This window comes from Castanea sativa, chromosome 3 (assembly GCF_040712315.1).
Source record: "Castanea sativa cultivar Marrone di Chiusa Pesio chromosome 3, ASM4071231v1".
Classification (NCBI taxonomy): Eukaryota; Viridiplantae; Streptophyta; class Magnoliopsida; order Fagales; family Fagaceae; genus Castanea; species Castanea sativa.
Genome location: NC_134015.1, coordinates 59,295,320 through 59,321,279, shown reverse-complemented (window position 1 = coordinate 59,321,279; position 25,960 = coordinate 59,295,320). Strand labels below are relative to the sequence as shown.

At 32.3% G+C, this 25,960-nt stretch overlaps 2 protein-coding genes across 3 annotated transcripts; both read left to right on the top strand.

The window, feature by feature from the left end:
- The first annotated feature begins 16,372 nt into the window (after positions 1-16,372).
- Positions 16,373-20,439, top strand: LOC142629416 (ACT domain-containing protein ACR4). 2 transcript variants are annotated; one of them, XM_075803404.1, is made up of 8 exons: positions 16,373-16,779; positions 17,617-17,701; positions 17,808-17,853; positions 17,954-18,068; positions 18,207-18,274; positions 18,362-18,952; positions 19,058-19,162; positions 19,869-20,439. In XM_075803404.1, the coding sequence occupies exons 1-8, from the start codon at positions 16,776-16,778 to the stop codon at positions 20,208-20,210; spliced, it is 1,356 nt and encodes a 451-aa protein (XP_075659519.1). In that variant the 5' UTR covers positions 16,373-16,775; the 3' UTR covers positions 20,211-20,439. The 2 variants fall into 2 exon arrangements, with proteins under 2 accessions (XP_075659519.1, XP_075659518.1); XM_075803403.1 differs by having other exon boundaries at positions 16,646-16,779; positions 18,207-18,952.
- Positions 20,440-23,216: 2,777 nt separating this feature from the next.
- LOC142626907 (uncharacterized) lies at positions 23,217-23,715 on the top strand. Its single transcript, XM_075800628.1, has one exon. It carries the CDS (start codon positions 23,276-23,278, stop codon positions 23,609-23,611), a length of 336 nt encoding a protein of 111 aa, XP_075656743.1. The 5' UTR covers positions 23,217-23,275; the 3' UTR covers positions 23,612-23,715.
- The last annotated feature ends 2,245 nt before the right edge of the window (positions 23,716-25,960 follow it).

Sequence of the window (25,960 nt, the reverse complement as noted above, 5' to 3'; positions counted from 1 at the left end):
TATAGAAGGGATTTAGGGTTTACAAAATTTACAATTATAGTTCTTATTATAGTGTGAGATAGGATAAGAACAAAAATTCTAAATTTATTTCCGCACCTTGCCCTGGAGTGTGGGAGAAAAATTTTGCCCTATTCTTGTCCCACAACTTTTATAGGACAAAGAATTCTCATGCGAGGAGGGGTGGATCAAAACAAAGTAGGGTAAAATTGACATTCCTATCTAAGAAGAAGGTGGGTTTAATCGTGGACCCAAAGATATTTTGGAAGGGACTTGTGTCCTAACCTAGGCCTAAAGCATAATCCCCTCCAATCTTTAACTCAAATGGGATATATTTTTTTTGCTAAACAACTCAAATGGGATATATTTCCATTATAGTGAGAGGAATAATAACATGTCCTACACCAAATCAAATTAGACATAATTAAAAAAAATTAATTACATAAAAAATATGATTTGATAGGGTACTTGTTGTCTCAATTAAAATCAAAATAAGAAAATTTTCATAATCAGGCCAAATCAAATCAACTGAATTTTACAATAGGGCATCAAATTTTAATCTAAAGAGCACACCGAATTTGATGTTTGACAGAACTAATCGTGCAGTTTCTGGTTGTTCCCTGTCCTTTATTAAAAAGCACAGTCAAAGTAAATATATGTGAGGAAGTTCCAGCTAGAGTGATGCAAATTTATAGATCTCATGGTTTATTGGAAATGAATATTGATGCTCATTTTGTGTTGATCTTGTTCAGGATTGCACATGCATGTTTCTTTACGGGACTCTTATTTAAAATTATTGCATCACAGCTTTCATTATTACTTTCTTTGCCGACAGAAAACCAAGCAACTGGCAAGTGAGGTGACAATCCACCTAGACCCAGCCGAGGAGGCTATTAAGAGAGGAGACAATTATGTTAAAGCTTAATAAACTCATTACTGTCTTCATTTCACTTTACTATTTTTTAGATTTGGACTTTTAGACAAACTCAAGTTATAAGAGTAGTTTGAAGTAATGAACAAAACGATAGTTTTGAGTTTAACCTTAAGAGAGAGAGAGAGAGAGAGAGAGAGAGATTTAAAAGCAAAAAATGGAAGGAATACGAGTTTTACTATCCTCGAAGGAAATTTTGAAAAAAGGGTTTAGAAACTGGAAAATTCTTAAGTAGTCCCGGAGTATAGTGAAATGGTGCTCCCTCCTCTCACATTTATGGTGGACCCTATCATGAATTTAATGAGCAGACTCCACTATGAATGTGAGATGAATGAGCACTATTCTCTGTGCTCCAGGAGTAACTAATTAAGAATTACTCTTAGAAAGTCATGCCTTCTATAAAATGAACATGCATTAGTTTTCTTTTATTTTCTTCTTTTTCTCAAAGAAGTTGTTGCAACAACCAATAAAAAATTCTGCCTTTCTTATTGTACAAACATGTTTACATTCTCATACACGGAGAAAACGCGGGGCGGATATATATACACCATTGTTATTGATTCCGTTCCATTCCGGCCGCAACGGCGGGAATTTTTCGTTCCGGTATGCAAACCGGTACCAGGATACCCAACGTTCCATCTCGGGCCAGATTTCGGGCCATTCCGGTCCGTTCCGGCCATTTCGGTCCATTCCGGCCAATTCCGGCCGGTACATGATTTGGCCTATGGAAAAAAAATTTTAAAAAAAAAAAAAAAAAATTTGATGGCTAATATTATGTTATAAATTTTGTTGGCTTATTAGTTATTAATTATTATGGGCTTATGTAATGAGTAATGACTTGTTATAAATCTTCTTATTGTTTGATGTTGTATTGAGGTTTAAGACATAAAAGTTAAGACTAAATATTTTGTACTATTTGATGTTTAGTTATTGTCTTGTAAATTTTCTTATTGTGTGATGTTAAATAGATGTTATATTGATGTTTAAGACTTAAGAGTTAAGACTAAATGATTTGTATTATTTGAAATTTAGTTATTTATTTATTAGAATTGACAATTTTATGTTTTACAAGAATATATATAATTTAATTTTTAGGAACCCGAAACACCTTAAAACGGTATGCTGAAATCGGCCGGTACCGAAATATTCCATTCCACTGGACAAACCGAAACGGGGTCCGAAACGGTATTAATAACAATGATATACACAAATAAAGTTAAAGTGTCTACTTTAGGATAAAGATTTTTTTAGTGTTCTATGATAATATAGAGTTTTTAATATATTAAATATTTATTTTGTTTTTTTTTTAAACTATTTCTTATAAATGAAAAAAATTAACTTGAGGTCCCCAATAATTCATTACATTAAGCACACATTTTTTTAAAGGGATCATACTAACGAGTACCCTTAAAGTATTGGTTAAAAATTTATTTTAGGAAAATTTTAACACCACTTTTATAGGAAATAAAAAAAACTATCAAAACATTAAGGTTATGTTTGGTAACAGTTTTTGTTTTCTATTTTTAAAAATTTATTTTTGAGAATATAAAGAAAAAACAATTTTATTGTATTTTTCTAATAAAAAACATGTTTAGTTAGTTGAAATTAAAAAGATAATTTTTTGAAGAAAAAAGTAGAAAATACTAAATTATCTTGTTATTGAGATTTAAACTTTAATGATAACTAATGAAGAGTTAGATTCATCAAATTAAATGCGTATTTTTAGTAACTTTTGAAAATTAGAAACTGAAAACAGTCTTTTACATGTTTTCAGTTTTCTTCTCAAATTGAGTTTTAAGAATAGTTTTTGTTTTCTGTTCGTTTTGTGTTGCCAAACAAGTTTCTTAGTTTAAAAAATAGAAAATTGTTTTTGTAAACAAAAAATAAAGGAAAAAACAGTTACTAAACATACTCTATTTTTTTTTTCCATAATTTTTTTTTAAAAATAGATTGTTAAGTAATGCCCTAAGGGCATTTGTTAGCATTTCTAAAAAAAAATCAAAAAGAAATATAAAATATTGAGTTATGTTGGATCGAGCTACTTGAGTTTAAAGTTTTGTCAACTTGAATTTAACCCCATTAATTGCAAGCTTTTAAAAAAAATTACAATTCACTAATAAGCGATTTTTTTTTTAAAGATGTCCAGTTATGTTGGATGAGGTGAGTTCATCAAGGTTGTGGGTTGAATGCATAATGCACACCTCTATGAATCAAATTGTATTGTCTCTCTTTTTATTTGAAATCTCCTCAAAATCAATGACTGACACACTAATATTGAGTTATAATTATATAATTTTACACCAATTTAACATTGAATTTAAGATCCAAAACCTTCTAATGCATAATTAAAATCAAAATTACTCCTGTTTAAAGAATACCTACTCAAAAGGAAAAGGAAAAAGAATATGATTATCTGAAAAAGAAAAAAAAAAAAAAAAAAAAAGAAGAAGAAGAAGAGAGAGAACAGAATATTAGACTAAAATTTTATTGATAGTAAATTTCTTTTGTAGTACAACTTCTGGACTACCTTAAGAGTCCATAAAACTTATTTTTCAAACAAAAATATTTATTACAGATTATAATTAAGGACTTAAATTTATTAGAAAATCCTTAAAAAAAAAAAAAACTAAGATCCAATTCTTAAAATTTTCAACAACAAAAAAAGTTTGACTAGTCCTACAGCAAATTAAAGCCCTCTTTTTTATTTATAATTTTATTAAAGAACCCTTCAAAATCCTTTTAAATTTCATAAGATAGATTAATTGTTAATGAGAGATTATAAAACTCAAATATTTTGAAAAATTAATATATGTGTAAGTGCACAATTGCACCTGGTCCCAAGAACAATTACGGGCTCAGGCCCAATGAGCCTTAAACAATATGAATTTGTAGAGTGTGAGCTTGAAACCCAGGTTAGAAGTGTCTGAGGATTAAATGACAAGCCAAAGCTTGCAAACACTTGAAAACAACAAGGAATATTGTAAATCAACCTGCTTGGACGTAAGCCGAGAGCTGTTCTTATATTATCTCTTTCTCTTTTTTCTTTTTCCTTTAGATTACCAAAAAAAAAAAGATCATCATTCCTGTTCTAGGTTGCTCCTTAAATACTCTTCTTTTTGATACTTTGTACACGTGTTGCCCCAACTCCCCCTTAGCCTAGATATTTCTTTTCTCAGTGCCTTTGAATAGTAACCAGAAGTTTCCCTTCCACTGTCGTGTCACTTCCCCATTAATGCGGCCAGGGGTGGTAGGTGCAGGGGTCTTTAATGTGGAGGTGGCGGCCTTTACCTTTGGTATTTCTCTAACATCGGACTTTCTAGGACATTCAAGGGTTCACCCCTTTAACCATTGGTCTTAACCGTGTCATTCCCTAACCTTTACCATGAAGTTCGGGTTCTCCGTGTCCGTCCGAAGGAAATTCACTCTCGGGGATCTCGGATCCACTCGGCGTATGACCCGTAACAGTTCTAAACCCAATAGTAGGTCGGCCTTCCTTAGCATGGCCCAAAGGTCCACATCCCCATCAGGGCCTTTTTACTCCCCACAATAGGGTACAATTAATCTGAAACATTTGTATTAAACAATAGATGGATAGGATTATAATGAATCCATAGAATATTCTTGAGACCTCAATCCTCACCAAAGACGATTTGTCTTGTCCCACGACATCAACTGCGTAGGAACTCATTATTTTTGCAAAACTTTTCATCTATCAGCTAAGTGACAGATTTGACAAAAAGCTTGGCTCTTAATATTATTTGTCTCCGTTCAAAAAATATATATAATAATATATTTGTCTCAGAACAGAAAAGAAACAAGAATTCTGTCTACCTCTCCTGGCAAGGACCCCGTTCCTTAAAATGGGAGTCCATTAATTAACCTTACCCACTTTTCATTATTGAAGCAAACCCCATATATAAAAAGAGTAAAAATATATAATAAAAAAGCACTCCAACCTCTTCATTGGGGTTTGCCGACACGCAGGTTGGCAACGTTTCACAATATTCGTGCCTCCCAAAGTCATTAGTTAAAAATAATATATTTTTTTAAGCAGAAATTTTTAAAACCCCCAAAGTTTGTTATTGCGAAAACTAAATACTGATTATTTAAATGTAGGTAGGCATGTGGGTTTAAAATATAAAAAAATTTGGTTAAAATTTGTGCTAGCTTTTACAGTATTTGAATCCAATAAGATTAGATTTATTTTTATTACAAAATTATAGGGCTATTTGATTGAACAGAATAAAATAGCATATGAGTTTTTCCCCCATTCTCTATTTTTCCTACAAAATGTGGAATATATACTTGGCATTTCACTTTTGTATTTGTAATTTTTTTTTCTATTCTATGAATAAGGTATTAAATGAAAATATAATTATTTATAAGAAGCTAGAATGCAAGTGTGTATATATATATATATATATATAAAGAAAAAATTATTAAAATAAAAGAACAAAAAGAGATAATAAGTGTTGATGATGAAGAAGAGAATGTCAATGAAGAAATAGTTCTATAAAATGATAAACATGGTGACAGTATTGACTTGCAGTTAATTAGGTAAGATAATGAAAAGAAAGTATTATTTTGGCTCATATGTTATATATTATCACTTTTGAGTTTAACCAATTTAAATGTGCATATTATAAATGTGAGGATACTTCCCCAATTAATCGGATTTATCCGCTTTGGGGAGCCAGTCCCTCACGGTTTATCGGCTCGTCCCCGAGTGCAGGCAGGATTTTCACCTGGAGCAAGGGCTAGACCTTGGACTCTACAGGCTTGACACCAAGTCCCACATCGGTTAGAGTTCCCTCCCACATATGGTTTATAAGCTTCTGGAGCGACCATATGTGTACCATTACTTGTGTTAGTAATGGTACACATATGGTCGCTCCAGAAGCTTATAAACCATATGTGAGAGGGAACTCTAACCGATGTGGGACTTGGTGTCAAGCCTGTAGAGTCCAAGGTCTAGCCCTTGCTCCAGGTGAAAATCCTGCCTGCACTCGGGGACGAGCCGATAAACCGTGAGGGACTGGCTCCCCAAAGCGGATAAATCCGATTAATTGGGGAAGTATCCTCACAATAAACATGTGTTAGTTTGAGTTATTTAGTTAGATCCGTTAAATTTTATTACATAAATGATGATTAAATTAGTTATAATTTGAATATATTTTGAATTTATAATGAATATACTCTTTATATATGCATATCTATGTGATTGTGTATCTTACAATACACAATACAATATGATATATGATCAAAATAATTTTTAAAAAAAATTAATTCATGATATAATTCATGTTTTAACAACTATGAGCATGACTATTTAAATATTGTGCCTATTTCTAAATTATATATGTGTGTGTGTATTGAATCACTAATGCAAAACTTGTTTTTTGGTATCAATTACCTCAATTTGCCCCACTTGAATATTTTTTTCACTAATCAAGTGATTTGTAACTTAGTTGCAATGCTTCATATCCTCTTATTACTATTGTTGTAACTATCAAATTACTAAAAAAAAATAATTATCAGTTATTCTTATTTATCTTTTAATTTTTACTGCTTTTATTATCAATATATACATATATTTAAAGTTTTTTTTTCCTTTTTGCTAGTGTTGTCACTTGTCATGTCTCTCTATTGTATTATTCTCTCTCTCCCTTTCTTGGAGTTTCTCTCTTTAAAGAGAAGAAAAATGCCACCTCTCATGGCAAAGTGACGTTATTTTTTGTGTGCCAATCAAAATTTTACTCTCACCAAATAAATTGTTTCATTTGTGGATTTTAAAATATATATAAAAAAGGCTGATCTATTGTCTTATTTTTATAAGAGGAAGACTTAGTTACAGTATTTAAGTAATATTTTTTAAATTCTCATTTTAAAATTCTGTCATGTATATTTTTTTTTATAAGATGAAAGTGTATTTTTTAATTAAGTAATTACATGGCTGAATCTTAAAAGAAAAATCTAAAGAACAATATCTAAGATACAGTAACTAAATTTTGTCATTTTTTATTTTTATAGAGCCTATCATTTAATGTGGTGAAAAAAAATTATTAGTTTTTTTTAATTTTCTTTTGGAATTTTCCCAACTGAAAATTATGAGCCTTATGGTCCATGCACATAAGTGAACTGGCTCACGGGTCTGCAGCACGTCACGTGCTCCTGTGCAAGTCTCAAAAAGTTTTAATTAAATAAATAAAGAGTATTTTTAATATAAAGTGGACGGTGCCCTATGTAGGTCATTTGACCATTGACTGAGTTAATTAACTATGATTAGTAGTTACTTTAGCTCTTAATAATCAATTATTGTTAAAGTTTGTTTAGAGGACACCTAGGTGACAGTTAGAATGGTAGTTAATGGTTAGAACTTAACACACTTAAACAGTGATTTTATTTTTTGTTTTTCTTTTTGGTCAAAGTTTCATTCATTAAAAGTATGAATTATAGCACATGGATAACTATGCCCTAATGATAGAGTCTAGAGCTAATTGATTTGACATGCAATTATTCACAAGGACTTAGATTTGATTCAAATATGAGCATGGTTGTATAATTTCCTTAGGATTAGTAGTTAATGATTGTGATCATCCGAATGGTGCACATCTAATAATATAAGATTGTTTTTTGATAAACTAATAATATAAGATATTGTAGTGGAACCTTGCCAGGATATTGTAGTGTATGTGTTAAGGATCAGAATATAGAATATATGAATAGGGTAATCCATAGCCTATGATATATGATAGGGGCAACTAATTAAATTAAGTAGGGTAGGGACAATGGGATAAGCTTTGCTACCATAAAAAGAGAGGAAAAATAATATCTTCGAAGTTCACGATTGTTATATAATATCTGTGATTTTATTAATTATTGTTCCTTGGGGATCTTTTTTCACTTTTTTTTTTGTTACTGTAGAATGTAGTTTAACCCATTTTCAAATATTTAGGGTCTATTTGGAGTCTTTTGGGTAAATATTGGTAAAAATTAAGTTTTTTGGGATTATAGTCACTGTTCAAAGTTATTTGGGGAAATGAGAAGAGAGAGTGAATTTCGGCAACAGTGTTGCCGAAATTCGAAGAAAAGTATGAGAGAGAAAATGCAATTTGAGGAGAGAGAAATTTTGAGAATTTCGGCAACAGTGTTGCCGAAATTCCTTCTGCCCAGCCTGCCTGCGTGAGTGCTCAAAAGGAAAAAATAAAAACGGTTTGCGGCAATCCCATTGCCGAAAATGGAGGGAAAAGAAAAAAAAAATGAATTATGGCAATGGTAGTGCCGAAATAGTGGGGGAGAAAAAAAAAAAAAAAGAGAAATGTGGCAATGGTAGTGCCGAAATAGGGGGGAGAAAAAAAAAAGAAAAAAAAAAAAAGAAATGTGGCAATGGTAGTGCCGAAATAGGGGGGGGGGAAAAAAAAAAAAAAAAAAGAGAAATGTGGCAATGGTAGTGCCAAAATAGTGGGGGAGAAAAAAAAAAAAAAGAATGAGAGGAAGAGGTGAATATTTTCACAACAAATTATAAGTGTCAGGTTATTACTAGTTGTTATTGTTAGGGCAAAAAAATATCTTAGCGTTAGGTTCAAATTTGAACCAACAACAACTAACCACCTATAATTTATTGCAAAAATAAAAATGTTGTTTACGTTTTTTTTTTCATTTTATTTCGGCAATGTCATTACAAAGAATCTCTACAAAAATCTCAGTTTTTATTTTATTTTTTATTTATGGTACACATCAATCATTTTTTCTCTTCTATAACTTTCTTTCATGTACGTTTTAGAATTTAAGTACTTTGAATAATAATCAAACGGTACTTGAATTTGTTTCAAACAGACGGACAAGACAAGAATCAAACACTCAGCGTACTTGAGTTTGTCGTTTTCCCCTCCGGCAATTCCTTTTTTTTTTTTTTTTCTCTCCTACTATTTCGGCACTACCATTGCCACATTTTTTTTTTCTCTCCCACTATTTCGGCACTACCATTGCCACATTTCTTTCTTTTTTTTTTCTTTTTTTTTTTTCTCCCCCACTATTTCGGCACTACCATTGCCACATTTTTTTTTTCTTTTTCTCCCCACTATTTCGGCACTACCATTGCCACATTTTTTTTTTTTTTTTTTTTTTTTTTTTTTTTTTCTCCCCCACTATTTCGGCACTACCATTGCCATAATTCAAATTTTTTTTTTCTTTTCCCTCCATTTTCGGCAATGGGATTGCCGCAAACCGTTTTTATTTTTTCCTTTTGAGCACTCACGCGGGCAGGCTGGGCAGAAGGAATTTCGGCAACACTGTTGCCGAAATTCTCAAATTTTCTCTCTCCTCAGATTGCATTTTCTCTCTCATACTTTTCTTCGAATTTCGGCAACACTGTTGCCGAAATTCACTCTCTCTCCTCATTTCCCCAAATAACTTTGAACAGTGACTATAATCCCAAAAAACTTGATTTTTACCAATATTTACCCAAAAGACTCAATGGATCTATGTGTTTAAAAATTGAAAATTGTTATTTGAAAACATTTGTGAAAATACATGTGGGTGAAAAAGTGTGTGAAAATACATGTAATATTGTTTAAAAAATAAAAATTGAAAATTGTTATTTAAAAATATAAACCAAACACTCCCTTAGCAATAACTTTCTTTTATTTTTTGGGCTAAGCTTAAGCTTAATGTGCTAAACCCGTTTCGATGGTAACACATATTTACTTTTGATTACATGTCACGATTTTGATGAAATAAATTAAATATACTAGAGTATTGGACTTAAGCCAAATTCATTTTTGCTTGAATTAGATATTCTGCTTTTAGTCCCCAAAACTGTTGGCTCCATTAGATGCCAATTTGAGGGCCAAAGTTTTAGCCGTTGATGGTACTAGATATTCCTAATGGCTAATGAATCCCTATAAAGTTAGGCAATGCCACTAGGATCGCCTCTTTCCTTTTTGCAAATGTTCTTTGATTAACTATATATAGGATTATTCTAAAAAAAAAAATATATATATATAGGACAAAAAATGGGATTTTTTTTTTTATATAAATGGGAATTATTCTTTTTTATTGATATAAACTTTACATGTTTTTTGCGTGGATATTGTATAAAGCTAGCTACAATTCTACAAAGCCAATAGAGTTGTAACATAGGCGTCTCCAATTGATAGTAAATTATAACTATGATCGAGGTAGATATCAACAGTTTTATTCTTGAGTTTTTAGGATAACAAAATCGGTACCAAAAAAAACAAAAAACAACCTTAAAAGTTAAAACATGTATGATGAAGAGCAAATCATGTCTCTTATCCAGAAATATGATTTTGTTTTTGCCGAACAGGGCACCTTTTACTTTTAGTGATAGTAATAATTAATAAGCTCAATATTGATTGTATTTAGGTGGAAGATGATCAATATTGACGTCAACCATCCTAGTGGGATTTTCCACGAATACTATTTAGAATGTTTTACTTCAAGCTGATAAGCTTTGATCAAAGTCTTCAGCTAATCTCGTTTGAATTTTTTATTAATTGTTAAACCTGATTTTACAGTGAATGATTTATTACATGGCTCACCAAATTAAATCATTTTACCTCTTATTGATAGAATTCGTACATCCAATTATTAGGGGGGGAAAAAAAACTATGATAAGAGGGTGTTTCATCAAAATTGATATAGGTCACGTCTTTTTCTTTTCTTAATGTAATTATGGTGACCATTTGATGCAATTTAGAACTTTGCATGGGTTAAGCATATTTTATAGTTAATTGAATAAAAATTATTAATTCAATGACTACTTTTATCGGAACAAGAAGTTTTTATTTTTATTTTTATTTTTACTTCATATTTATGCAATACTCTATCTACTATACTGTACAAAAATAATCAAACATATATATATATATATACACACACATACGTGTATGAATCATCATTATGCATAAAAATATAAAGATTAATCCCGTCAACTTTGATAAGGTGCTGCCCTATCACAGTTTCTCTCTTTAGCTATATGCTCCAATTACCGCCCAAAAGACGACAAACAAACAAAAAAAAGGCACCATTTCAGTGGCAAAGTGTGCCAAGTTGGTGCAGAAAATCTTGCAGAGTGTTAAAACACTATATGAATGGATTTCTATATAGGAGACAGTGACACACACAGCAAAAGACTCAAAAGTATATATAGTAAAAATAAATATACATAATTGGGAAATAATAAGAAAAGTTTGAATAAGACTAGACTAATAGAATTTTAGGGCACCTGGTTGGTTTGCATTATTGGAAGGTCAAGTCATTTCCAAAAGATTGGTGGCCTTCTTTAACCTAGGTAATGCATGACATACATAGACACCACTTGGATGGGTTTCATTTCATGGTTGGTCTCCCATAAATATGGGAATTGGGATTTGAGATTTAATGTCGAGACAGATTCGTAGGCTAGAGCTTTGCTTGGCCCTCATTTGGTTACTCCTTATGGATGTGCTGCCAAAACACCACACAGTAGCTCCCTCATCTATTTGGATCATCACCCTCTGCGTGCACTACTCTGCTCTGTGACTTTGCTTACAAGAGCAAGCTTGGAGTGGCCATTGCATAGATGTAGCACCATGACCCCAACTTAACCACTTGCTGCCCACTCCTTTAGGTGGAAGACACAAACTTCACACCCAATATTGCTATACATTCTCATTTGTCAGTGGAAATATATCAAAAAAGAAAAGCATAAATATTTATGCTTAGAAGATTTAATAAGTAATCAATTTTCCAAGTAAGGTTTTATTTCCTAAACTTGTAAAGTGTCACTTTTTTAGAATTTTATATGACGCATACTACACTTCTTTTAAATTTGTAAAGATTAATCTAAACCATGAAAATAAATCTAGAATATATAATTTGTATTGACTTATAAGCATTAATATATATATATATATATATATATATATATATATATATATATATATATATATATATATATTTTGTATTGGATAGCTCAAGGCCTATGTTTTGATGGCTCACAAACAAAACAAAAAAGGGTGAGTGGGTAAGTGAATTGGCATTTTCATAGTTTGATCCAAAATTACAAAAGGACAAAATGGTTCATAAATGTATATAGATTGTTACATGACGCGGCAAAGGGTATTGTTCCCCATTAATATTAGGGCAACGGAAAAGGTGGAAACAGATTTAAAGGAAATTCAATTATGCAAATAAATGCTATATATATATATATATATAAGAAGAAGAAAAAAGTGAAAGAAGCAAATGGGAGCACGTGAGAGGGAGGGACACTATCCCAGCATTGAACCGCAAGACATGCGTGTGTGGGCGCACCATAATATTGACCTACAAAGAGAGAGAAAGCATGCAACTATGCTTCCCATACCATGTGGGCACTATTATCCACTATTTATTTATATTATTATTAACCTATACACTTACTAATACATATTATATCTAATTTTGGCGGCTCTTTTTTTATTTCTTTTTTCATTACTACTGATTACTCATTAGTTGGGGTTTGAGCTCATAAGCATGGACATATTATTATTATTATTATTATTATTATTATTATTATTATTATTATATTCAATTAAAAACAAGTAATGTTTGTTAGGAGTTAGGACCATCCACACAATTATTGACCTAATTTGTTGTGAATGGTGTAGCATTACCTCCATTTATGTTTATAATTAACGTTGATTTTATTATGCATCAATCATAATAAGTAATCTCAAATTATTGTAAAAAAATATGTTGTAACTTTAGATTTATTGATTAGAAATTAAGTTTATTTTGTTATTTATGTGTCATTGAGCTCATGAGCTTGGAGATTCATCATTCAATCCATATGTCTACTGAAAGTTTTTGACATATGTCTACTGAGTTTGTTTGTTGATAAATTTCTTTGTTTCAAACGAGTTATAATTTTCCTCCCATGATTTTAGAGAGCAATTATTTTTTCTTTTTATATCTATGCCTTGAGGATTTGATGGAGGATTGGAAGTAGCCCTAGAGCTAAAGTTGGCTAGAGAATCCCAATTAGGTCAACGATATGTTTTTATAATATTTTTCTCTTTGGAAAAAAGTCTGCTACATAATTGGATAATTTTAAAAAAATTAAGTATTTTCCATAAGTTGATAGTATTAATGTTTAACCCCATTTAGAATAAAATTTCAAAATGAATATTCCACAAATACATGGAAAATCCGAAAATTATTGAAACAATATATTATATTGAATCAACCTTACCCAAGCACAGTGAAATTAGCTTAATGAATGGAGGATATAGATTTGATTTACAAATTTTCTTAAAATGCCGTTTTAATATATATATATATATATATATATATATATATATATATATATATATATATATATATTCTTCAAAGGTAAAATACATGAAGAAGGAAAATAATAAGAATAATAGTGGTGATTGGTGGATGACATCATGAGTTTAATGTGTTGCACATAAAAATTGAAATAATATAGCATTTTGCCCTAAATTGTTTGTATCTTGACTATTGTGTTCATGGCCTTTTGGGTCCAATATTTTTCTTCGATCAGTGAGATCACGAATTCAAATTGCATCGAATCTTATAGAATTTCCATATTATAAAACAATTAGTGATATTCTCTCATCTATACATAGACTAGACTTGACTTATATCATTCACTCCCTCAGATATTTGTTTTAACTAAGATTTATTTTTGTGTATATGTCTCATTGTTGTTGTTGACCAAGAAGTAAAGAAAAAGTATAGCCGTAATAATTTTATATTACACATTTTTCCAAGCATGGATGTAATAAATTTGAGATGGTTCAAGCCAATTCCAAATACCGTGACGTCTCGGAAAGAGTACCAAGAGGCAAGCGACTCTTAGTATTATCATTATTATTATTATTTTAAAGAGCCAATGGACTCTAGCCATAGAGCATACCCAATGGGTAAACCCAAGGTTGAAGCTTTGTTTTTTTTCCTTTAAAAGAAAACATTATGGCATGAACATGCTATATATATATATATATATTTTTTTTTTTTTTTTTTTTTTTTGAGCTGAACATGAACATGCTATTTAGTGGGACATCATCAAGATAAGATTCAGATTCTAAAATAAATAAAAAAAAAATCTCTGCAAGATAATTACACCACCCAATTTACCATTTATTTTTACGTTTTATAAACTATCCTCTTTAAAGTATATCAAATTTAATGAGCTCTTTAATACAATAGTTTTTAGTTTTTAGTTTTTTATAATTTTTTACAAGATAGAATTTCTAAGCCTAATCTAAATGTATATGTGTGTAAAACTTCCTCCTAGAGACTTGAACTCCGGCTTTTACCCCTCACACTTCACAAGCACTTGTACTTATGGAGTGATCATCGCACTAACATGTTCGTGATTACCACACTTGGTATAACATGTTCACATTATTTTTTTTTTTATTTTTTATTTTTGGTATACATGCTTAAAGGAAGGGGAAAAAAACACCTCCATTTGTGATATACTTTTTTTTTTATGAGAAATACTAATGGATGCCCTTACAACAATGATTAATAATCTATTTAAAGACACTTTTTATGGGAAAAGAAAAAAAATATTTTGATAGTTTTTTCCATTTCCTTAAGGGCACTCGTTAGCATGACCCTATTTTATTGATTATTTGATAGTTAAGGTGGAGGATTTGAACCATAGAAATTTTCTTTGTTAGAAACACTAGGAAGTATTAATAATTGAGCTATAATAAATTGCATGTAATATACTACTATTGATGTGGTAGAAATAGAATGAGATTGAGAACTTGAAATATTTTTAGGGCATGTCTACTTTTGAGTTATATCTCAATATGTACCTAGTCTAGTCAAAATTGATGTTCTTATAGTTGTTTACAAAACCCATATACCCAATGTATACCCAATAGGACACTCAACACACACTCATCTAATTAAATATAAATCTAGGGATCACATTTGGGTTGAAAAGAGTTCCAAGATGGTTAAAACTCTTTTAGCTAAAATTGACAAACATTTGATAAGCTAATATGGAGTTTTTAGGAAAATGCTCCATAGTACATTATTTTTTAGATAATTCAATAATTAGTAGTGTGGTCATTTAAACTCTGAATTTTTTCATTGGAAACATTAGAAGGTTTCAACTAGTTGAGTTACAAGACCTTTACTCATAGTTCATTATTATTGTATTATAAAAAATAATAAATAAATAAAAAAACACTTGTTTTTTTAATTTGTCAAAAACTCAAAGCGCTAAATAACTTTTCAATTAAAACTTTATATACCTTTTTTTTTTTTTTGGTCAGAAGTAAAGTTTTAACTAAATAGGTTTTGCAATATAAAGCTTTAACTGACATTCTATTTTTCATTTTTTTGTTAAAAATTTGATCATGGGGGAAATAAAATTTGAACCAAGAGTTGTCAAATCAATTGAGCTACTTGGCTCTTAATTGGCACATCCTACTTTTCATTTTAAGAATTTCTTAAAAAACTTTTTAAGTGGGTTACAAGAGACCCTATTTTTTATACCCCAAATTTTGGCTTCAAGTGCTTTTCATTTCCACACAAAAACCAGTTTATGATATTGCTAAATGAAAAAGTTTATCCTTTAAACCCATTATTTGGCCATGAGTAGACCATTAACTTATAATTTTAATTACATCACTTTTTTAATTAAGACTTATAGATAATTTTGTAAATCACTACGTAATAAGTTAAAAGAGACAGCTTCAAACTAGTTTAAAGTGAAAAATTTATAGGAATTTTTCGCAGTATGGATAAATGGACTCTACCATAAATTTGATGAGTTTATCCATTATAAATGTGAGAGGAAATAGCCTAAGTATTACTTGTTCACAGCTAATATTTGTCCTTTCCTAGACACTAGACTATTATCATAAGTCTACAACTTTTCTTCCTACAACAATCCCAAACAGTGGCTTAACCGGCAAATTTATTTTTAACCGTTATTGACATTTTGGCGTTTTGTCTTTTAGAGGAGAAAAGTAATTAATTAATATTTGGTAATTAATTTTCGAATTTTGACTGATGGTAAATATGGGGGAAGTCCTATGGGGTGACAAAACAACCGTTACAGAAAGAGAGCAGTAATTGGACCGCGGGTCCAATTCCAATAGTTTCATTCCACAAACGTTGGAGCCATTATTATTACTCTCTTTTTTTACCTTTCCCTTTTTAGTTTTTACCCTACTCTCTGCTCCTGCTTTATTATTTTATTCACAAACACGTGGGTTAGTTTTTCGTTTTTAAGTTTTTTTAACACCCCACAAAATAATACGAGTACTAATAAAGAAAATTCAAGCCCACCAGCGCACTCTATCACACACCCCTACACTTTTTCTAAACTACGCCTTGTTGTGTGTTTTTCCTTTGCTCTGTTTTTTTGTGCACTTTCTTTTTAAGCCATCAGAAAATTCTACTACTACTCTGCTTTTAGAGAAAAACAGAGAGAGAGAGTTTAGAGAGAGAAAGAGAAAGAGAGAAGAGAGTGATGTGGTTGGTACTTTTTTGGTATTACAGCGTTTTGGAGCATCGTGTCGGGGAGAGGGGTCTGATTCTTTGAGATTATATATTTATATTTTTAGAAAAAAATATATAAATATAAAAGCAGAGAATTATATATATAAAAAAAAATACTTTGTTTCCTTAGTGAGAGAGAGAGAGAGAGGTGTTACACAGGATCTCTGGTTTGCTATATAAATACATATATACTGTGGCCTTTGTTTATGCACAAAACAAATACAATACCTCACAAAGAGAGTTTTGTGTTTCACCTCAGAACCAAGAAAACTTTGCTGTAGCAGATCACAAATCCTCAACAACTATAATGGGTACGTTCTGTTTTTTTTAGTTACCTTTTTGGTTTCTCGTGCTATGTTCTTGGATTTCTGTCTCTCCTTCTGGGTATTCCTTTCATTCTATGTAGTACTGGTAAGTAGTAATTAGTCCTTGTTTGCTTTTGGGGTTTTGTACCTACTGGGAAATATGCATAGGTTTATGGTTTTTGTTCTTTTCATATATATATATATATATGTGTGTGTGTGTGTGTGTGTGTGTGTATTTTTTATGTTTAGGCTTTTGGGTGTTTCATTAAAGCTAATTTCTTTGCTTTGTTTTGCTTCTCTGCTTTAGTTTTGGCTTCTCGGATTTTGTTTTTTTTGGGCGGTTGGAAACTTTGAATTCTGTTAGTTATGGGCTCTCTGCAATCTTAATTAAAATTCTGGCTGGTGGAATCTGTGTTTGATTCTCTCTCTTTTAGCTTTTGTGTTTCAATGGCGTGGTGGTTTTTTTTTTTTTTTTTTTTTACATCTTTGTTTTTTTACCAAATTTTCAACCATTAAAGCCTACCAGGCACCAGCACATACATACACGCCCCCACCAACTTTTTAGGTGGAACTGGACTGGCTTAATTGCCTTTCTCGGTATCTGGGCAATCCTAGAATTTTTCTAGCTCTTCATTATTGCTTTGTTTTCTCTCTCTCTCTCTCTCTCTCTCTCTCTATTGAACTCCTTGAAAGCATTTGGTTTTTGGGGGTTTTTGTTTAAAAAAGAAAAAGGACAAATTTTTTTGAATACAACTATACAAGTATCTATTTTTGATTGGTTGTGGTGGTTCTCTTAAAAAATGTCCTCTCTTATCTGATTGGTTGAAATTCTTATTCTCACAGCTTATATTTCGGAGGTCAACATGAGCTTTTCAGATGACATGGATGATGAGTATGGGAAACTCTTCAGGAGAGTGAACCCACCTAGGTATGTAAATTTTCTACATTTCTTGTATGTCACTGAAACCAGCCTTTAAATCTGACCCCATTCCATGTAAATTTACACGTTTGTGCTTTTGTCCAATTTTTTTCAGGGCTGTAATTGATAATGAGTCCTGCAAGAATGCAACAGTGATAAGGGTATAGCTTTCAATTTGTTTCTCTTTGTTGTACTTTATTGACCTTTTTATTTTTTCTTATTTTTAGAATCTTTTGGTACTTATTCCATTGTATGATGCAGGTTGACAGTGCAAACAAACATGGAATACTTCTCGAAGTTGTACAAGTCCTTACTGACCTTAACCTTATCATAACTAAAGCTTACATATCCTCTGATGGTGGATGGTTCATGGATGGTAAGATTCTTTCTTTTTAGAATCTTTAAAATTGCTTCTATGACTAGGAATACATGTCCTTTTTTTTTTCCCCTTTCTTTTGTGCTTTTTATGTACCTGGAAATCAAAATTGATTTTGTGAACTCTCTATTATATCAGTTTTCAATGTCACTGATCAAGAGGGAAATAAGGTCACAGACGAAGGGATTTTGGATTATATTCTAAAGGTGAGTTGTTGTACTAATCTTGAGTTGAGTTTTTCTATGGTTTTAAATATTGTACATAGCCAGCTGATTACTTGTGCTCATCTTCAGTCTTTAGGGCCAGAATCGTGCTTTACATCTTCTATGAGATCTGTTGGGGTTAAGCCCTCCATGGATCACACTGCAATTGAGCTAACTGGATGTGACCGACCAGGGCTACTTTCTGAAGTGTCTGCTGTGCTCGCACATCTTAAATGCAATGTAGTGAATGCAGAGGTCTGGACTCACAACACCCGAGCTGCATCTGTGATGCATGTGACTGATGAGGAGACTGGGGGTGCAATTACTGACCCCGAGAGGCTATCTAGGATTAAGAAACTTCTTTGTAATGTACTTAAGGGCAGCAGCAAATCCAGTCAAGCTAAGACTGTGGTGTCTCATGGGATCACACACACTGCGAGGCGGCTTCACCAGATGATGTTTGATGATAGGGATTATGAACGAGCGGACGATGATGCCTTGGTTGAGAACAAAAGACCTAATGTGAATGTTGTCAACTGGCATGACAAAGACTACTCTGTGGTTACTATCCAGAGTAAAGATAGGCCAAAGCTTCTCTTTGATACTGTTTGCACATTGACAGATATGCAATATGTGGTTTTTCATGCTAATATTAATGCTGAGGGTCCAGAAGCTTATCAGGTATGCCATTTATTGCTGGTGGTGCAGATTGGGGTTAGCTTCTTATTGGCTGGCTTTGTTTTTTGTACTAGCATTTTTGCTAACTTTCTATGGATGAATTTGCAGGAATATTACATCAGACACATAGATGGGTCCCCTGTAAAATCAGATGCAGAGAGAGAAAGAGTGATACAATGTCTTGAAGCAGCTATCGAGAGAAGAGTATCTGAGGTGAGTGCTCTATAATATGGTGGGAATTTGTAACTTTCATCTTGAGTTATGTTGTGAAATGTTCCAGTGGCTCACCAATAATTTATGCAAATTTACATACTGATAGTTATAACTTCAGAATAATTATGCTGTGAACATATTGCTAGTTTTTAACCTTGGGCTGGGGCCAGGATTTTTACTTAATTTTGTAGCTCCTACATGCAATTCAGTTTGTTTTAATTTAGAGGTCATGGTAATGGTTATGATGTCAGTCAGTATTAATTTATCAAAAATGTTGGTCTGTATTACAATCATATAGAACAAGGTCCCCATTGCTACTTAAATTACCATGTGCGACTTGTAAATGAGTGATTGTTTAAATTTTTAAGGGGGATTAACTGAAAGGAACTTGTAGTCTTACAATTATGATTTAAATTTTGTTAATTATTAAAAGCATGACATGTAGACCTTTCTTAAGAACTGTTGCTGCCTGTTTGTTAGTATGATTATGCTTTATTGTGTATAGTGCTTGTCTATCATTACCTTTATTGTACAAAGCATAGTTTTCAAGTACAGTTCCTGTGAAAAACACTTGTATGCAGTATAACAACTTGTTAAAAACAGCTGAAAACAAATTCAATCTGGACATCGTTTGTTTTTGTAATGTTCCTTTTGAGAGACTGCTTTCATTTTGTAGGCCCTTATTTTTTTTTTCTTCCTCATTCAGGGTCTAAAGCTGGAACTCTGCACTACTGACAGAGTTGGGCTGCTATCTGATGTCACTCGTATCTTCCGAGAAAATAGCCTCACTGTTACTAGAGCAGAAGTTACAACCAAAGCAGGCAAAGCTATTAATACATTCTATGTTCGCGATGCATCAGGGTACCCTGTCGATTCTAAGACCATAGATTCTATCCGGCAAGCGATTGGACAGACTATACTGAAAGTAAAGGGCAGCCCTGAAGAGTTAAAAAATGGTCCTCAAGAGTCTCCAACCAGGTTCCTCTTTGGTGGTCTATTCAAGTCTCGATCCTTTGTTAACTTCGGCTTGGTTAGGTCCTATTCTTGAGAAACAACTGACCTCACTTGTACATTGAAACCCCTCAACTTCAATACTCCAATACAAATGCCAACCATTTTATATCTCAAAGGAGGAAAGGAAAGTCAAATCCTTGTAAATACCACTTGTCCTGCCTTGACCTTTATTTGTTACTAAAACTCCAACCTCTTGTTGGATTCTTGAAATCAAAGAAGGAAAGTGTAAAATCTAATTTGTGAACATAATTGTTTACTGCCCTAATCTAATCTTGTGTGCTATTATTCTATACCTTCTTGTCTTTTGATATTTTATTTTATAGATAGGTTAAAATAACTTTTTGACTCTAATTTTGGATTGTCCCCAAAATTGAAGCTTCATTGTGTGAAAGTGTTATGATACTATTGAAAAGCTCGTTGAAAGATATTCTCAATGAAAAAGATGCCACTAAGAAATTTTTTTTTTTGTGGACTAAAGCTTCCGAACCTTGACCATTCTATTGCCCTATGTCTCCCATTGGATGGGCTATTTGAGTGGCGGCTTAGCTTTCCTTAGTCTTGGGGTTTAAAATTCAATTTTCTACCTAGAATTTGGATATGGGATCTCTAATATCACTCTCTGACAAAGACAGGCACTTTAGAGTTGGGTCTGGTTTGGGAAGAAATCATTTGGTTTGTTGTTGAAGGGCGGGGCCAATGTTGAATTATTTTATGTTCAACACTTTGAAAGTCCACTTTTTTTTTTCTTATAATAGAATCAGGTTGGAATTTTTTTGGCTCTAATCCTCGTTAGCGGCGAAATGATTTGGTAATATGTATGTTTCTTCTATGAACGATAAAAGTTCCTCCTGCTTTCCAAAACCCATCTCGATAGTAATGGTTTACCAATAATTCTTTTCTAAATTGAAATAGTCCCAAATCCTTCAAGTCCAATCCAAAGCCATCGTGAACATTCTTTTTGACCGACTGGTAAGAGGAAGGTGATGTAGTTTGAATGCTCAAAAGGCATAAAAAAGGCCCAACAAAAAATCTGGATAGAAGAAAAAGGCAAGGGAAAATTTGTCGTCTTTTTTGAATTTGTGTCCACACCTTACCATTCTTTATTCTCATCACCACCTACATGATTGGTTGATTGGTGTGTTATGTGGGGGTGCCTCCACATGGCTTTTTTAACTAGATCCAGGAGCTGCCACCTCAATAGGAAATAAAGATAGATGGATCACCAAGTTGGTAAGAAATTGGAACTTTGTTGATAATCAATATGTGGCTATCTTTATCAATCCAAAGATGTTTAAGATCAAATGTTTTGAATTCAGTAGAGAAAATACTTTTCTGAAGTAACCACAAATGATTATTCGGCAAAAAGAAAAAATAACTTGCTTTTGTGTAGATAAAGATGAACATTATGAATCGTACTTTTTATTTTGGCGACTCTTGTTGATTAGATGAGCCACCAAGAAAAATGGTTAATATAGGAAAAACAATCCTATCTTCTGGTCAAAGAGTAAAAGAAGGAAAATATAAAACATTAATGAAGGAAAATAATAATCTGCATCCCTAATGATTCTATTTATTTAGAAGTAAACCATAGTTTAAAAAATTATGCTTTTTAATTAACATGATAGTGATTAGATATAAGAAGGATCATTGGGTAAATCTAACCAAAATTAGCACTAAGTTTCTTTTTAAAAGAGTTAAACAGTGTATGATATTTGTTGTATTGGTACAAAGAATTGACCTCATTTGCAATTTCTTTTTTCTGCCACGATTTCGAGTTGCACTTGAAATATCTTTTTTTTTGAGAAGCGAAATATCTAATTTAAACACACAGCACATGTACTGTTCTATAGTGTTACATGCAGATATTAATGTTTTGTGCTGTGTGTGTCGGTCCTGTAAGAATCTATAAGTTTTGCTCAGTAGCTTTTAGCAGCTGTAAGCGGCTACTGATGGCACTTGGTTTCACTGCAAAATCACAGTTGTCTTCTAATAAATTTCAGAACTACCCCAACTACACTGCCAACAAGTCCAAAGAGACTAACTGCTCTTACAATTTTTTTTTAACCACGGTTGAGTTGACAAGTTATCTAGATTTGAGAACAAATAAAATGATGTGAATGGTATGTCCATGTAGGAATTAATAACAATTTATTGACTCAATTGTTGTGAAAAATGTTGCGGCAACTGTAGTATTACTCATTACATTAACCAATAAGTGTCCCTGAGAAAATCAGCCAGTGGGCTTAAACATATTTATATTAAATTTTTATACAAGCGTCTTGCAAGGCAAAAGAGAGAACAAATAGACAGACGTGCACAGAACTGATACATCACTAGTGTTTTGTGTTCTGCATGGACTAGTCAGCAGCCAATGCTCCGAACGTGTCTAGCATTGGGTTTGTGATTTATAAATAATAATATATATATATGTAGTAACATAAAGTTTACTGGGATCATCTTGGTTGGCATGATAATCATAGCCAAATCATGACCATAATTTTAAGATATAATGTAATAAACTTTAGTAGCACATGGTACTATATCATAAAACAATGGCCATGATTCTGTCAAATCTTAAAATAAAGAAATCAAGTCATGTTACCCACTTTTCTAAAAGTTATTTTGGGGATGGGAAGGCAGTGAATCACTAATTAAAGTGTCATGTGCTTCTTGCTGTCATTCAAATTGGGGATTTTAATGTGTGCCTTGATTCTTCTTTCACATGGAAATGGATAGGCAATTGCAAATTTCTTAAGGACACAGCAAACTGAGCTACCTTCCCTCACATGAATGGTTTCACAATAGTTAGGCCTGTATATTTTATTCAGGCTCTTTTGTTAATATAAGATGATTCGTTATATCCACATATATATATGAAATGCCATTCTCGTGCTGGCCAATTATGGCCCCATAAGAGTGCAATTATCAGTTAAAGTCCACAAAGTAAATTTCAGGGTAGAATTCTTAATGAATGCAGCTAGTAAAATCCATTTAAACTAAGCCTCATTAATTTACATCCTTGAGATCTAACTCTCACAGTCTCACTCCCTGTAGCCTACTATTAAGTGAATACATAAGGAGGTTCAAGAACATTAAAAAATGGCAACTCAAAACACAATGGAGGACTCCAGTGCTGAGTTTCCTGGCTTCCAAACTTGTGTTCATAAGGATGACTTTGTATTTGGAAGATCTTTAAGCCGCCGTTTACAAAGGCAAGCTCCCTGCCCTCTCCAGCTAAAGCCAAGAGTCCCTACAGCATGCAATGGTGCGCAAAATCCATTTGTGAGTGGTTCTAATCCCTCTTCATCGTCATCTTCTTCATTGAATTCATTCTATCACAGTAAAGAACCCATACCTCTACTTTCTCCTCTTGTGTTGCCTTCTTTTCTTGAATCTGCATGTATTCAAGAAGGAAATACTACGAAATCCCATTGAATATCACAAGGTCAATAGACGTATAATCTGAGATATGTGTTGGATCTTATCTCCTGTAAAATGTATCCAATGATTATGTATATTTAGTAGATTTTCTGCAATGTCTTATGATAAGTTTACAGATACATGGTTGATGTTCTTCCAAAAAGGTTACTCTTACTTTGTGTTATCTTTTGCCTTTTCCACTTGCTTTAGTGAGATAATAACTTTGAACTGAATCATTACCACTATCCTATATGGCCTGCAATTAGCTCTTAAACAAGTTACTTTCACGGGCATCTATTAAGTTGCTTATCATAACTGGGGGGCCTCTTCAACAGTTTTACTATTCATGTAGATGTGGTTAAAGTAGAATGAAGCTAGATTTCCTTTTAAAGCTGCGTATTGCTTAGTTACTGGCATTAGAGATGATCTGGAAAAATATCACATTGGCTTTCTTAAGTTTAGATTTGAATGAAAAGTCCAGCACTGGGGCAGGTCGCCTCAATTGGTAATTGCCCATGAGACTTTCCACCAAGGTGTTTGGGGATAAAAGTCACAAGCAACTCTGATTAATCCAAGCTTATGCGAATGAGCCTACTTCTTTGGAAATGGGTCCAGACTCCAGATTGGCATATTGTTGCAAATATCACATGTACATAGCCTAATCTTTCTGCTAGTGCTTGTCAACTTCAGTAAATTTCACGAGTCTAGCCAAAGTCGGATAGAGCTTGTTTTTAGGACCAGCATACAGGAAGCAAATTCAAGTTCTCAAACAAGTCATTGCTGCTACTCTCTCCGAACTTGATTACATAATAGCTAGTTGTTACAAACAGCCCATGAGTATGTAGTGTTACCATTAGAAGCCTTGTTAACAAGTTAAAAAGTAACAGAATCAGTAATTATCTAAGTGCAATTATTAGGGTAATTGATAAAGATAAAACAGACATTGTATGATACTAGAACCTGCAGTAACAGACCACAAGCACTAACAAATTTACAAAGCAAGCAATAAGACTCATACCTGCAATTTTCACATGCGCCTTAACCTTTGTGCTCCTTGCTTAGTTGGGGATTAAAATCGACCATGAAAAAAGTGTTTAAAAAATACTACTTGGATTATAAGCATAATAATCAATCTGCTGGCAACCTTTACCTAATAGAAACTTAAAGATGGAGTGCCGACAATGCTGGCTTTGAAAGAAAACCACAAAGATGTGCAGATTGCGATAAAATGTAGCCCCTTCAAGCCATGTTCATTTACAGCCTTAGCATATATAGCTTCTATTGCCATGTTTGGAAATTATCAACATAACAATAATGTGTGCGGAGTTTTTGAGCTAAACAAAAGTTATTTTATTTTTAAGTTCATTGAAGGCTTATTGGGACAATAGACTACATAATGGGAGTCTCTCATTATGCAATAATAGTAGACTTTACCAACTGAATTCATTGACATCTACAAAGTAATTTCAGCATGAATTCCATCAAGTCTCTTTTCTTTTTTTTTTTCTTTCTTGGTAACGGTTCTAAGTATGGAAACTGTAATACATACTTTGAGGGTTTACTTGAGTAGATAATCATCCATCAAAAAAAGAAAAAAAAAAACGTGAGTACATAATCAGACAATTGATCTTTCCACAAACTAGTTGGTATTTCAATGTGTTTGCAAACACTCAATAGATTTCCTGAATGAATTTTGAAGCTGGTTTGTGATTAATTCAGACTCTTGATATATGCTTCTTGTTGTTCCATGTGTTACTCTTTGTCGCATCTCTAGTTGGGGCTGTGATGCAGTTTGTATAGTCTTGGTTTTTCTTTAATGAACAGCTAGTGTTTTGCTTCTGGCTCTTGGTTACAGTAGAAACCAACCAAACATCCATAAATGGAACACAAATTGAGCACGTGTCCCTTCCTAGCCTCCTCCACATAGCATGCAACATTGTCACACCACACATGTGAACCCTATACTCCACATGCACTAAGATACAACGAAGGAAATCAGCAATTTATATACATACATACATACATACATATATATATATATATATATATATATATATATATATATATATAAATTGAAGCATAATATTTATTGTTACTATATTTCTGTTTAGCCACATCAGTGGTCGTGTAATCATTTTCTTTCCATTCTATTAAAAACAAATGTGTATAAATATTAATATATGCAATAATGCATTATGCCTTAATCTTTCTCAAAACTAATTATAACTTATCAATCATAATATGATTATCACTTTTCACTACTACCATAACTTAACACATGCATTATAAATGTAACTTATAATTGAAAATATATGTAATAGAAATGCATTGGGCGTAGACACCATTTATTTATTTTCTGTTTAT